The 15,417-nt window shown below is 33.9% G+C and overlaps 1 protein-coding gene and 1 pseudogene across 18 annotated transcripts in view; both read right to left on the bottom strand.

Annotated features, from left to right (window-relative positions):
* The window catches only part of XRN1 (5'-3' exoribonuclease 1), a 134,318-nt gene that overhangs the window by 91,286 nt on the left and 27,615 nt on the right, over positions 1 to 15,417 (bottom strand). For 16 of the 18 annotated variants that reach the window (XR_004264581.1, XR_004264584.1, XR_004264582.1 and 13 more), the window contains 6 exons: positions 14,793 to 14,949; positions 13,216 to 13,335; positions 6,194 to 6,363; positions 4,943 to 5,063; positions 4,748 to 4,846; positions 1,360 to 1,463 (listed from right to left, as the gene is read on the bottom strand). Coding sequence is in view for 12 of the 18 variants with exons in the window: in XM_032264391.1 (XP_032120282.1) it covers positions 1,360 to 1,463; positions 4,748 to 4,846; positions 4,943 to 5,063; positions 6,194 to 6,363; positions 13,216 to 13,335; positions 14,793 to 14,949 (771 nt within the window). In the remaining 6 variants the exon portion in view is untranslated. Of the gene's footprint in view, positions 1 to 1,359; positions 1,464 to 4,747; positions 4,847 to 4,942; positions 5,064 to 6,193; positions 6,364 to 13,215; positions 13,336 to 14,792; positions 14,950 to 15,417 lie in introns of those variants that run through there. The other 2 variants (XM_032264500.1, XM_032264510.1) reach the window with 2 other exon arrangements.
* Positions 8,980 to 9,077, bottom strand: LOC116544780 (annotated as a pseudogene).

Below are 15,417 nucleotides of genomic sequence, written 5' to 3'. Positions count from 1 at the left end.
CAGTAATCAAGCCAATGTGTTATTGGCATAAAAACAGACATATAGATCAATGGAAGAGAATGGAGAAATCAGAAATAGACCCACACAAACATGGCCAACTAACTTTTGACAAAGGTGCAAAACAATCCAATGGAGGAAGCACAGTCTTTCCAACAAATGATGTTGGAGCAACTGAATATTCAAAGACAAATATATGAAACTAGATCTAAACCCTATACCTTATACAAAAATTAATTTAAAATGGATTACTGATTTCATGTAAAATGAAGTAAACCTATAAAACTTTTCAAAGAAAATATCAAAGAAAATCTTTAGAACCTGGGGCTAGATTAAGAGCTCTCAGGCCGGGTGCCATAGGCTCACGCCTGTAATCCCAGCACTGTGGGAGGCCAAGGTGGGTGGATCACCTGAGGTCAGGAGGTCAAGACCAGCCTGGCCATCATGGTGAAACCCCATCTTAAAAAAAAAAAAAAAAAAAAGAACTCTCAGACATGACACCAAAAGCATAAAACAATTAATAAATCGGATTTCATCAAAAAGGTAGAGAAATTAAATTCTGATGATTAAAAAACAATCCTCAAGATTTCATACACAAAAGCAGATACCAACAAAGGAAAAAACAATACGGGCAGTGACTTCTCATCAACAACATTACATAAAATACCACAATGGAGAGATGTATGCAGAGCTCTAAGAGAAAAGAAAAAGAAATTGGGCCTCCAAAATTCTAAGCCTGTATGTGAATTAAAAAAAAAAAAAAAAGTGTAATAACTCAAAAAGTGTAGTAACTCAAAATCAAAAAACAAAGTATCTACCCATCTTCTCTGAAAAAAATTTATTTCAGAAAATTCTAGCCATATGAAAAATAAAATATAAGAAATCAAGAAGACAGTTTATATAAAATAATGATAAAAATGACAAAAAAAATCTAAATATTTACTGATATATTTGATTGTGAATTTCAATCAAATGTTAAGATTTTTTTCTTAGAACAGAATGAAACCCAGGTGGGGCAGGGTAAAGGGAAGGTTACATATGCTGTTAATTCTTGTCAGAAAGAGAAATGTATTTACTAATTAACATAATGATAACCACTTCTAGAAAAGAATTAGGATATAGAACTTCCAAGCAGTTAGAAGGGAAGAAAATAACATATGCAACTAAAATATCTCAAGAGAGGTAAAATAAAATGTCAATAATGTTTGAACTTCAAGTGGTGCCATTAAATGACTTTCATTTTTGGTATAGAGTGTAAATGTTCTCAGCATAATTTTGGCAGTTAAAAAATGAATCAATAAAAGCCATCCAAGTAACAAAGTAAATATATGTTAGAAAAATTATGAATCACATCTTACTTACTTAGTTTCTCCATCTGATACAGCCACAACTCTAGCTTCCTCAAGGTGAGGCCAATTAACAAAGACAGATTTTCCAAGCACTGATGAAGCTACATTTTCTATGATCTTAAAGTAAAAGCAGAAAAGTTCATTCACGATTTCAGGTCCAAGAGAAAACTTTACATAGGCAAAACTTTTCAGTCTCCATTTGTTTTTTAAATTCTAAAATGAACAAGTTGGGGCCGGGTGTGGTGGCTCACACCTGTAATCCGAGAACTCGAAGTCCAGAGTTCAAGACCAGCTTGGCAAATATGATGAAACCCCGTCTCTACTAAAAATACAAAAATTAGTCAGGTGTGGTGGCACATGCCGTAGTCCCAGCTACTTGGAGGTAGAGGCAGCAGAACTGCTTGAACCCAGGAGGTGGAGGTTGCAGTGAGGTGAGACTGCGCCACTGCACTCCAGGCTGGGTAACAGAGCAAGGTTCCATCTCAAAAATAAATAAATAAATAAAATGAACAACTGGATTAGTTACTTTACAAAATTCAATCTTCCATCCAAGTGTAAAATTCTGTCATTCTAATTAGGCTCAAGATTATCTTGCTTATTTTTTTATGGTAACAGAAAAGTAAAAAGAACAGCAGAAATATCTAGAAAAGAACATTGTTTCATATCAAATAGTCAATTATTTAAAAGAGGATCTAAGAAATACAATCTCATTTTAGTTCATGGCTGGTGTGATGAAAAAAGAATATTAGACTTAAAATCAGGAGACACGGGTCCAAATTTGGGTTTTACCACTTTTTCAGCTATAGAATCTTTGGCATATCATTTAATCCCACTGAGTCTCAGTTTTCTTTTGTGAGGAAAAAGAAGAATATCTACCTTACAATGTTGAGGATAAAAGAAAATCATACACATGAAAGCTTTCATAAACCATAAAATGATCTATAAATACTCTGTAGGAAATAATATCTTAAGCAAAAAATTCTAGTTTTAAGAAACTGTATTATCCAATTCAATTTAACCGTGTTGGTTGAACAGCAACAACTTTGTGGTAGAAACTGAAGTTTAAATACAAATTTTCATTCATCTTTTTTGTTTATTATCCTTAATCATTACTAACAATTTATTTTAACAATTAGAGATAAACTATTTTTAGACTTTTTTGGGGCAACTTTTATTTTGATATTTAGACATTTCTTACTTTGAACATATAAAACAATAGAATACCTATTCTGATAAATAAAACAATTTTAACATTAAAACTAGGCTCCCTCAGTTATCCTTTTTCCTTCTATATATTTCTAAATTCATTCTCCCACTCTTTCCTTTAGTTTCTGAAGAAATAGTTGTCTTCCTTTCCCAGATTAATCCTTTTATTTAAGCCCTAGGTGAAATCCCTTATTAAACTCACATGGGGTCCTGTCATGATAAACATCCTTTCCCTCTACACTGCCTTTAAAACTTCCTTTCTCCAACGATTTTGCTCTATCAGCTGCATCTTCTCTTATCTATAGTTATGTTTCTAGCATCCCTTTCAATGATAAACTTCTTGGCCAGGCATGGTGGCTTATACCTGTAATCCCAGCACTTTGGGAGGCCCAGGTAGGTGGATCACCTGAGGTTGGGAGTTTGAGATCAGCCTGGCCAACATGGTGAAACTCTGGCTCTATTAAAAACACAAAAATTAGCTGGGCATGGTGGCAAGTGGCTGTAATCCCAACTAATCAGGAGGCTGAGGCAGGAGAATTACTTGAACCTGGGAGGTGGAGGTTGCAGTGAGCCGAGATTGGGACACTACACTCCAGCCTGGGCAACAGAGTGAGACTCTGTCTCAATAAATAAATAAATAAATGATGAACTTCTTGACCAAGGGCTTAATACTTACTACTTTTACTTCCCATCTACCCAATCCTAGCCTCATCCTCAGGAACTGATATTCTGCTTCCACCAATTTACTGAAATGGAATTTTCAAAGATCAACATTGATGTTCTAATAGACAAATTCACAGATTTTATTTGAGTTTTCATTCTTCAGATTTATGCAGATTACATCCTCTGCTCCATTTTTCTGTGGTACTATTTAACTCTGGAAACCTTCTTTCTTACCTCTCTGTTTCTATTGGCTTCCTCTTCACCATTTATAACTGTGGGCATTTCTTTACGCTGAGACCATGAACTCTCAATGTACCTTGTCACCAGGGAAATGAAACTCAAGTCATCAATTCTTTGTTGATGACTCGAATATTCCTATCTCTCTCTAAGCTCTAGCAAAAATGTCTACTTGTTCAATTTTCTCAAGGATGGTACATAATTACTACTGTCCTAAACGCACAAAAGGTAAGTTAATTTATTACGTACAATGAATGACAGGGCTTATCCATCTTATGAAACACTAGTTAAGAAAGGCTGGCAAGGCAGTTACAGTTAAACATCCTATGTCACCTTAAAATTCCATCATTATTTACCATCTCAACCCCTAAACCATCAACTTCTCTGTTTTAACTTTCCTGCTCCAGTAACTATAATTTTTTTTAGTTAATTAACCTGAATATCTCAGTAATATTTACTATTAGTTTCTCTTTTCACACCCTGTATTTGCACAAATAATGAAACCTATCAGTTTAATGTCATCTTGCTCATCTAGATCTATTGCTACTTCCATAGTTTATGTCTCTGTCACCTGATGCTATAACCATTAAACTTGAAAGCTTTCCCGTTTTGTTCCATTTCTCTCTTGTGTAATTTAGTTTATTATACCGCCACCAAATTAGTCTTTATGAAAATACCAATTTCAAGAAAATGGTCATGAGAAAAAAAAGTCCTTAGCCTAGCACTCAAGGTTCTCCATAATCTGGCCTCAATCTGTTTTTTCAACCTTACCTTCCACTATTTCCCAACACAAACCCTCTGCTTCAGTAAGGCTTATTTATTCCTTGTACTCGAATATATCACATTTATTCTACAGAAAAGAGTAAGTGTTAAGAAATAGTTCAGTCACACAAAAAGGTTAAAAGCAGTAATATATCACATTTTTGACTAAAATGACTGGCTCATGATATTTCTTTGGACTAGAATGCCTTTCCTTCTTTTTTTTTCTGTCCTAATCTGATTTTTTCAGCACTCAGCTCAAGCCTATTCTCATTTACAAGTCTATACTTAACTTTTGGTTTACATAGCTCATTTCCTTTTAAAAATTCCTAGAAAATGTGTATATTCATTGTGTCACAATGATACAGGTTCTTGAACTATTATCTAATTAGTATGAATGTTTCTTTGCTTTATTCTTATTTAGGCTCTGAATTTCCAGAGTTATAACATGTAATACCTCTTTGGTAAACAGCCCAGCAGCTGCAGTTTAATACATAATAAGCATCTAATAAATGAACGATAAATAAAACACTTACAAGTTCATCTGATTCTGTGTCCACTAAGATTTCCAACATCATGTTTTCTCCACGACTGCTTTGCTGGAATACTTGAACGCCACTTTTCTTCAAAAAAAACTTTAAAAAAATTCAAAGAATTTAATTTTAATTATTTCTCCATAATCACTTCACACTTAATAAAGTGAAAAAATTCTGAACTAAATAGCCACTGACTTTGTGTTTGATGTGTTTCAGAGTTGGAAATCCACAAAAATATAATGCCTTCTGGTCAACTCTGGTTATTTTGTTTTTGCTTATGTCTACACGCCAAGCATCTAATGATATTATTTTATACCTAGAAAATAAATCAAGGCATTTAATTTAAAATTAAAACATAACAAACAATTAGTTTTTTAACTTTCCCTTGAATAAATTGTAAGAGCATCCTTGCTTTTAAAGAAGAGGATGCATCCTGGCCAACATGGTGAAACCCTATCTCCACTAAAACTACAAAAATTAGCTGGGCATGGTGGCATGCGCCTGTAGGCCCAGCTACTCAGGAGGCTGAGGGAGGAGAATCGCTTGAACCTGGGAGGCAGAGGTTGCAGTGAGTTGTGATTGCGCCACTGCATTTCAGCCTAACTGACAGAGCAAGACTCCATCTCAAAAAAAAAAAAAAAAAAAGAAAAAAAGAAGAGAAAGACAATTAGTTCTAGACAAAGAAAACACAAGCAGATAATTAGTTTCTCTATTGTTACTGGTCTAGACATAATCATGCCTGTAGATTACTAAGTAGAGATTTTCCCCACTAATCTAAAACAAAATTATATATACAATTTTTAAGAGAAAATGTGAAGCGTAACACCGATCTCTATATCGTCCATGTTCCAAAACCCAGAATAGAAAATAAACATTTTATAATGTTTATTTTATCTTTCTCTTTGCTTTAACAAAAGGAAAAGTTATAACTGAGAGACGTTCACTTTATTTGCAACTCAATTGCTACCTGGTTAGAGTATTTGCAAGGAAGATGAGAGAAGAAAAAAAACAAGGAAGACATTTTAATGAAGAGAAAAAAATGGAGCTATTTTATTTCTTATTTTCTTCTTTCTAGTTGGGTGGCTGGGAGAGTGTAATCGTCAATGTCACAGTGTATCAAATGATGCTGGGAGTAGAGACATTGACAATGGAAACAAAAATTCACATATCCATTCAAGGGAGACAAAATGCAGGGATATACACTAGAGAAAAAATTCAAAGGCTTTTAATACAAGAAGGAGAGATGCAGAATCTGACCCAAGTAGAGAATTATAGACACAATAATTATAACTCACTCAGCAAGTTAGACACAACTCACTGGTTATCAATTGTCCAAACTATTTGCTAATTCTCCAAACAGATATTCAAAGCTCCCTCTCCCCCACTCCCCACACCCTTATGGTAAGAGGGCTCTTCTGTTGTTGAAAAATTACCAAATAACATTACCTTGTACAACATCGTTCTATGGCAGGGAACTTTTCTGGCCATGGAGAAGGATAGATAAACTCTGTGTCTCTATCATACCAGCACATTAAGCACTCACTATGTTGGTTCCTTTTCCTCTCTTCCTTTTTGAGGGAGTGGTTACATGTCTCCATGGCTTCCAACAATCGCTTCTGAATACAAAGATTGAGGAGAAGGATTAAAAGTACAAAAATTCTGTAATCTCAACACACAGAATAACTATTTGTGCTCTTGAAAAACAAAATCTTAACTAATGAAACTCTTCCACTTTATTGCATGAAAAAGTCATATGCTATTTATTGTTTCAAAGGGCCCTGGAATATGGCTGCTCCTGCAAAGTCCTCTGAAGCTATTACCCAAACAGTAGCCACTAAAGTGCAAATAAGCAAGGCAGCAGAAAATCAAATTTTAAGTGTAAATCTATTACAATTATTGTATCAGAAATCACAAAGCATTAATCTGTTACTTTACAAATTCTGTAGTATAGCAATACCCATCATTTCAAATTAACTTATACATTTAAAGTAATTTCACTCAGGATATCAATGGTCCAAAATAACTTTTTTAAAAGAAGAATAAGATACCAGTGTTAATATGGAAGAATGAATGTATGAACAGTAAAAAGTAACCAGGGACTTGTCTTACCAGATCCTGTCACTTTTGATAAAGTTACTGTAATCAAAACACTAGTATTGGCACTAAAAGAGACCCACAGACCAGAACAGAATAAAGTTCAATAATAGACCCAAATGTATGTCCTTTAGGTATCTAAATAATGGTGATGTCCTAAGTAACTATCCAGCTGAAAAAAAAAAAAAGCACATACACTTCTAACTTCCTACCATACATAAAAACAAGTATCACAATAGCAAAATAATAAACGTATCAGAAGAAAATCTAGGTGGGTATTGATGATTTAGAGTAATAAAATTTTGTTTTTCAAGAGCACAAATAGTTATTCTGTATATTGAGGAAAAAAGACTTATTCTGTATAACTTCCTTTTATTTAAGGAAGACAGAAAAAATCCTGACAGCCTTGAGGGGAAAGACATTTTTTAAGTAAAAGATAATATATATGACAGTAGATGCCATATACAAATGAAGAGACAGATGTGATACTAAGGAAACTATTTCTAACATACAAAGTAGCTAGAAATCAAAAGAAAAAGAAAAAATGGGAGAGAGAATATAAACAGGCAAATTACAAAAAAGAAAATGCAACAGGTAAACATACGTAAAAGTCTTTTCAATAAGACATACAGACCAATGCAACAAAATACAAAACCCATAAATAAATCCATAATTTACACTATCTGATTTTTGACAAGGTTGCCAAGAACACAAAATAGGGCAAGGAATGTCTCTTTAATAAATGGTGTTGAAACAACTGAATATCCACATGCAGAAGAATAAACTTGGACTTTTATCTTACCATAAACAAAATCAACTCAAAATGGATTAAAAACCTAAACATAAAGACCTTAAGCTATAAAACTACTAGAATAAAACACAGGAAAAAAGCTTCTTGACAATGATCTTAGCAACAATTTTTTGGATATGACTGGTGACATGGCTGAATTAATGAAGTCATATTTGGGAGAAAGTACATGGCATAAAGGCATAAACATTTTTGTTTTTGTTTTGAGACAGGGATTTACTCTGATGCCCAGGCTGGGGTGCAGTGAGGCAATTATGGCTCACTGCAGCCTCGACTTCCTGGGTTCAAGTGATCCTCTCACTTCAGCCTCCCAGGTAGCTGGGAATACAGGCATAAACCACAATAACCAGCTAATTTTTTTTTTTAGAGATTAGGTCTTGCAGTGTTGCCCAGGGTAGGCTTGAACTCCTGGGCTCAGGCAATCCTCCCAAAGTGCTGAGATTACAGGCATGCTGAGATTACAGGCATGAACCTTAAACATTATTTTTGATGAGAATTTCAGCTGGAGGATGAGCAGAACAGTTGTCAAGATATAACAAAATCTTGCAGTCATCATCCAGTCAGCCTCCCTGCAGCGAGCACAGGCTGCTGGTACAAAATGTTTGTGAAACCAATCTGAAAAAATTGTCCCTGATGATCCATGCCTTTTTATTAGCATAATATTGGACTAGTAATAAATTCACTCCTTGAAAACAGTGAGAACACATGTTTTTGCCTATCACAGAAAGTTTACTTATGCATGCCTGCTGCAGAAGTATATCCCAGCACAGTTATTTGGTCCTTGGCATCCTTAATTCTTGGAAGGGCTGTTTTATCAGCTGCAGTCAGTGTCTTTCTGGGGCAGTAATGCCCAAACAGCGATGTTTCATCACTATTACATACTTGTTCCGGCATCATTAGCAAAGACCTTGGCAAATGTGTCAATGATTTTTTCTTGCTTCATGATCAGCAGGTGCTTTATCATGCCAAACATTTAAAAATTCAATGCTGTGTCTTTTTAAATTTATTTATTTATTTTTGAGACCGAGTATCACTCTGTTATCCAGGCTGGAGTGCAGTGGCACAATCTCAGCTCACTGCAACCTCTGCCTCCTGGGTTCAAGCAATTCTCATGCCTCAGCCTCCTGAGTAGCTGGGACTACAGGTATGCACCATCACGCCCACCTAATTTTTGTATTTTTAGTAAAGTCAGGCTGGTCTGACTTGACTTTAGTTGGCCAGGCTGGTCTCGAACTCCTGACCTCAAGTGATCTGTCCACCTTGGCCTCCCAAAGTGCTGGGATTATAGGTATGAGCCACCTTGCCTGGCCTATTGTTTTTATTTTTATTATTTAATATGGAATGCTTCATGAATTTGCATGTCATGCTTGCCCAGGGGCCATGCTAAACTTCTCTGTATCATTCCAGGTTTTTTTTCAGTATATATACTGCTGAAGTGAGCACTGTGTCTTTTAAATTTTTGCAACCAGTCTGTTGAATGTTCACAGTTCTCTTCAATTTCCAGTTAACTGTGATAGATCTGTTTGTTTCATTATCAGCCTGCTATTAAATGGCATGTATTCACTGCAGTGCTGACAGATATGGTACTTCAATACATGATTGATATCTTCATTTGTAGCTTTATGTAGTATTCTCTTTTTCATCAACTTCTGCTCATCACTTTCAGCACAGAATATCAACAGTTTACCCTTCTGTTTCCTCAGGTCATATATGGACATTCTAATATCATACTCTTCTGAAAGACAGTTCACATTTATACTGCTGTCTAGTTTCTCCAACAACTTGACTTTCTATGCTACAGGTAAATATAAATGCCTCCTATTTTTCTTGACACAGACAACCATAGGGGTAGCTGCAGTCCTTTTTGACATTTTCAACACTATCTTCACATCAGAACAAAGAATAAGCAGAGTAATACAGTGAGTAATTCACACAGGCCTGGGTCCCATTTGGGGCATTGTGGGGAACCTGCACATTGGTACATTTGGCCTACACGTGTGCCATTTTATTACCCTTTGTGGATGTGCTTGGGTGGGGAATCTGGGTGTATGCAGAAAAGGTATACTGCAGTTGAAGAGGGCTGGGAGGGTCTTCTGTCCCTTGGGATGCAAATAAGTTGTGTGTTGTGCACCTGCATTTTGACTGCAACCCATCCCATGATGCCAGGTGTAGATTTTCTATTTGTGGCATCAGGCTGATGCTAAAAGTTTCTAATTTTGGTGCATTTCAAATTTCTGATTTTCAGATTAGGGATGCTTAATCTGCACCACAATTTACTTATCTGTTGTTCTGTTGACTGGTATTGGATGGTTTCCAGTTTAGTTATTATGAACAGTCTTGTACCGAACATTTTTGAAATCTACCTTCCTCCTTTTGGTAAATATCTAAGAATGGATTGCTGGGCCCTAGGGTAGGCATATAATTTACTTTATGAGAAACTGCCAGGTAGATATGAAAAGTGATTCTATCTATTTTATACTCCCAGTATTAGTGTATAAAAATTCCAATTGCTCCAGTCTTGCTAATATTGGGTATGCCTTTTAAGTTTTTCCATTCCACTGGGATTATAGTATAGTGGTATCTTATCATGTTTTTAATTTACATTTAACTCTTGGCTAATGATGTTGGGCACTTTTCCATTGCTTATTATTTGTATATCTTGCTTTGTGAAATGGCCCTTCAAAAATATTTTCCCCATTTAAAAAACCGGGTTCTGTGTCTTTAGCTTGAATTGTAGGAGTTGGTTATATACTCTGGATATCAGTCCCATGCACATGAATGTTCTGCAAAATATTTTTTCTCCTACTCTGTGGCTTATCTATTCTTTTTTTAATAGCATCTTTTGATAAGTGGAAATTTTTTTGATTTTGGTGAAATTTATATTCTCAATTATTTTCTTTTATGGTTAGTGATTTCAGAGTCTTGATCAAAATTTTCTTCTAAGTTTGCTTCAAGAAGTTTTATAGTTTTAGCTTTTATTAATACATTTATATCTATAACATATTTTGAATTAAGTTTTGCATATGGTGTGAGGTATGGGTCAAGATTCACTTTTTTTCACAGATATAGCCAGTTGTTCCAGCACCAGCTTTTGAAAAGCACTTTCTTTACTCACTGAATGCTTTGGTGCCTTAACTGAAGATGAATTAACTCCATAAAAATATATTTGGGTAGACTCTTTCTGCTCCACTTTATCTATTTGCTTATTGCTATACCAATAACACACTGTCTTGATTAACGTGGCTTCATGGTAGGTCTGGAAAGCAGATAATGTAAATCCTCCAACATTGTTCTTTATATGGATTGTTTTGGCTATCCTCCTTGTAATCTTATAAAAACTTTAGAATCGTATTTTCAATTACATAAAAACTTGCCAGGGATTTTCACTGGAATTGAGTGTAAAGATCAAACTGAAGAACGTACACCTTAACAATGTTGTCTTCAAATCCATGAACATGATATAATCCCTTCATTTATTTAAGTTTTCTATCTCTCAATACTTTAGACTTTTTAGGGTAGAGGGCTTGCACATATGTTGTTAAGTTTATAGCTGTGTATTTTATATTTTTAAATGCTATTTTAAGCAGAATCTTTAAGCCTCTTAAACATTTTGAATTTTCAATTGGTTTGTTGCTAGTATATGGAAAAAGAATTAGTTTTTGTACAGATCTCATACTCTGTAACCTTGCTAAAGTTACTTATTACAGTTTCTCTTTTGAAGATTCCTTAGAATTTTCACACAGATAATAATGCCACCTGCAAATAAAAACAATTTTACTTATTTTGTTCATCTTAACACACTGGACTTCTAGTAAAAGATTAGAAAGAAGTGCTTAGAATGGGTATCTTGTCCTATACTTGACTTTACAGAAAAATGGTCCTTCTTTTATTATTAAGTATGTTGTTTGCAGTAAGATTTTTAATATGCCTTTATCACAAGGTTGAGGAAGTTTCCTGTTATCCCTGTTTGTTGAAAAATTAAAATTGGATGTTGATGAAAAAATATTCTTAGTCAGATAGTGGAAGGTGAAAAAAAAAACCTGGATGTTGAATATTGATAATGTGGTAACTCACATTGCAAACTAACTTTCTGTTTCTCAAATAAATCCCATTTGGTCATGACTATTATCCTTCTTACATCCTGCCAGATTTGATCTCACGTTATTTTCTTAGGAGTTTTTGCATCTACTTTTAGGGGATGCAAAAATTTTCATTTCTTTTAATGCCACATCTAATTTGGGTATCTGGAATAAGCTAGTCTAATAAAATGTTGGAGGAATTTCCCCTCTTCTATTTTCTGAAAGTTTGTGTTAAGATTGGCATTATTTCTTAAATGCTTGCTAGAATTCACAAGTGAAGACACCTGGGCTAGAAGATATAAGACTATTCAGATTTTTATATTCTGTGAGTTTTGCTAAGTTGTGATGAAATATGTTCATTTCATCTAGGCTGTTGAATTTGTTGACATAAAGTTTGATCACATTCCTTAACTACCCTTTACTATATGTAGGATTTATAAAGTATCTCCTCTTTCAATCCTAATATTGGTAATTTACGTCTGCCTTCCTCCCCTTTTATTTAACTTTCTTGATCAGTCTAGGTAGGATTTACTGACTTTATTAATCTTTTCAAAGAACCAACTTTTGATGTCATTAATTTTTCTTCATTGTTTGTTCATTTTCTGTAGATTTCTGCTCCTTTTATTTGTATTCCCTTTATTCTGCTTAATTTGGGTCTAATTGGCTCTTCTTTTTCTATCTTCTTAAGGCAGAAGCTTAGGTAATTTATTTTAAATCTTTTTCTTGTTTAGCATAATCTAGAACCTTAAATATCCTTTTAAGCCCTGCCTTAGTCATATCATACTGACCATGGATCCTTTTTTTTCTTTCCTAGGGGAAAAAAAGCATTCCTCCCATTGTGGCCTTTCGAAGTGTTGGGATTACAGGTGTGTGCCACCACACTCGGCCCCGATTATGATATACTGTATTTTAATTATCATTCAGATCAAAATATTTTCTAATTTCTCTTTTAATTTCTTCTTTCATCACAGGTTATTTAGAAGTGTGCTATTCACTCTCAAAACATATAAGGAGTTCCCAGATCCTTTTACTATTTATAATTTAATTCTATAAGTAGGTTTATAGCATTATTCAAATCTTCTTTATCCTTACTGATTTTTTGTCCTCTTGTGCAAAGGGTTGAAATTTCCAGCTATAATTCTGATAATTTTTGCTTTTTGTATTTTAGGCTGTTTTATTAGGTGCAATATATTTAGGATTTTTCTGTCTCCTTGAACTGAACTGACTCTTTTATCTGTATAAAATATCTCTTTATCTCTGGTAATGATACTCCTTGTTCTGAAGACTACTTTGTCTAATAATATTAAAACCACTTTAGTCTTATTATAATTAGCATACCTACAAGCTTTTATGCACATAATGAAGAGGGTAGCTAAATTTCATTAACAAAACATAAATGGTGATTAAAATTCATTGCTCATTAACTTATGTGAAATAATCTCTGATTAAGAATGTATATGTATATAATGATTACTTCATATACTGACCTCATCAATAAAAGGGATTAACACCACAGCTTCCCATTCCTGTTGTTTCCCATTTAGGTCAGTTTTAAAATCAGGTGGGTAATATTCTATAATTGGTGAGTCTTCACTGGTCATCAAATGCTGTGAAAATATAAAATAGTATAATAGAAATATAAGAACTATTATCAATATAGCTTTTTGTTAATGTATTTATGTTTCCTCATGTTAGTTTAAAATTTCTAAGCAAAGAAAATTAATTTTTTATATTTTAGATAAGTCACAATATACTTGCTATATTTTGATTTTCAACTACAAGAATTCTAATTTCACTGCCACTCGTTGATTATATATTTTACTGAGTTATGCAGCAAAATCAGCCTCTCAATATTCATTTAAAATTTTTTGTTTTTTTCACTCTACAAGACATATAACTAAATTTTTTTTTCTATTCAGACTTCATTTCAGTTCATCTAAAAGGCTTCTAGTAGTCCTCTATTTTTAGCCTGAAATTAACAATTTACTTTCATATCTGATGAATTGAATCTATTAAGATATCAACTGTCACCCAAGATAGTTTAAAAAGAAAAGTATCCTAAAACTCAAGAACTACTACACCACTAATATCAAAGAGAAATAGTCAATAACATGTTTCTATGACTTTGTAACAGAGGTAGGCAAATAAAGCATAAGGAAATAACGCAGTATATTCTTAGAGTAATACTCAAAATATTTAAAATAATCAGTATGGCATGGGCACTGTGCAATAAAACACACTATAAAACACTTGCATGGTTATGCTGGTCCAGAGTGGTTGAGTATTAAAGCATATTGTATCTGAAGGCAGGGAAAAAAGAATCAAAGAAACTTATGAAGAAAGGGAAACCAGGATCAAGGAGAGGCTAAGGTTCAAAAAGATGCAGAAGGGAGTCTGACACTGCTAAAGAAGTAAAGGGTGTGTGTGTGTGTCTACTCCAATTCCTGACCAAACCATGGAATTAAAAGAACAGATTGTTACCCTCAAAAAAACGACACAAAGTGTAACTTCAGAATCACCTTAGTAAGCTTAGTGTAATTTTGGTAACCTTATCACCCCTGAAATATTTTCCTCCTGTTACATGAAATATGTTTACCAAAGAAAGCTTTTTATTTCACAATTTGATAAATGTTTAAAAATAAATATATACTGAGGTAGTACTGCTGTTGGGATAAATGACTTATTAGAACCATCCCTATTCCAAAAGGTAGAGCGTAAAGGGAAGAGGAATGAATCTGTAAATTTTGGACAAAGTAGATATCTTCAGATTTTGTCTGTTTTAGTCTACTTTCTTCAGTGTGGGGACAAATTGAAAACGTGTTTAAAGGTGCTGAAAATGAAACCAGGCTCTGAATGGTTTATGGAATTTATTTGCATCTTTAAAACAAAGCTGACTTTAAATCAAGGAATTACTTTTTAGGGACTTGCTAAAGAAATGTTATGGTTTTAAACTGAAAATAAATATTCAGCTACCAAATAAATTAGAGTATTACCGTTTCTAGGTTTGGAGGAAGAGCTCCTAAATATCAAAAAGGACATAAAAACATTTAATTCTAAAACCCACCTGGTAGCATGTAGGAAGTAAATTTTTGCTAGCTGCTGGAAGTACGGCAAGAAGCTGTTCAAAAGGCTTAAAAGGTTTTCCTAGTTCAAAATGGATTCTGAGTGTACTGATGTTGCGTATATCAGATAGAAAAGGTGCATAATGGTAAGGATAGTACCTATAAAACAAAACTGAGTTTTAAACAACTGGCATCTTTATGAAATAGGTTAATACTAAGCATATACTTTTCCCCATATTTTATTTTTCACAACATATAAAAATAATTTTTAAAAATTAGTACCACCCATAATTCTACCATTTGAATATAAGAAACTAGCATTGATGGAAAATATAGGTCATCCAATGGCAACAAATGTTATATTTCCTGAATTTTTAAAGTGTGGTTTCACATTTCTGAAATTGGAATGAATCAGGTAATTGAAAAACACATATAATGTTATGTTTCTTTTAATTTTCAAAATGTTGATTGTGAATCTTCCAATCAAGAAATTGAACCAGATATGAGGTAGTCAGAAGACTTTCAGTTTGGTCACTTGAGCATGGATCATTTAAGCAAGAGGCTGGGAACAGTTGAACGTTCTGGTAAAAGCTTAACAAGGAGAGGAAGAAAAGTGAGTCTGAGCTT

Source organism: Sapajus apella, unplaced genomic scaffold, assembly GCF_009761245.1.
Source record: "Sapajus apella isolate SASKATOON/1434 unplaced genomic scaffold, GSC_monkey_1.0 scaffold4, whole genome shotgun sequence".
In the NCBI taxonomy this organism is placed as follows: domain Eukaryota; kingdom Metazoa; phylum Chordata; class Mammalia; order Primates; family Cebidae; genus Sapajus; species Sapajus apella.
The sequence above is the reverse complement of the archived record's forward strand: the minus strand, read 5'-3'. Positions and strand labels throughout refer to the sequence as shown.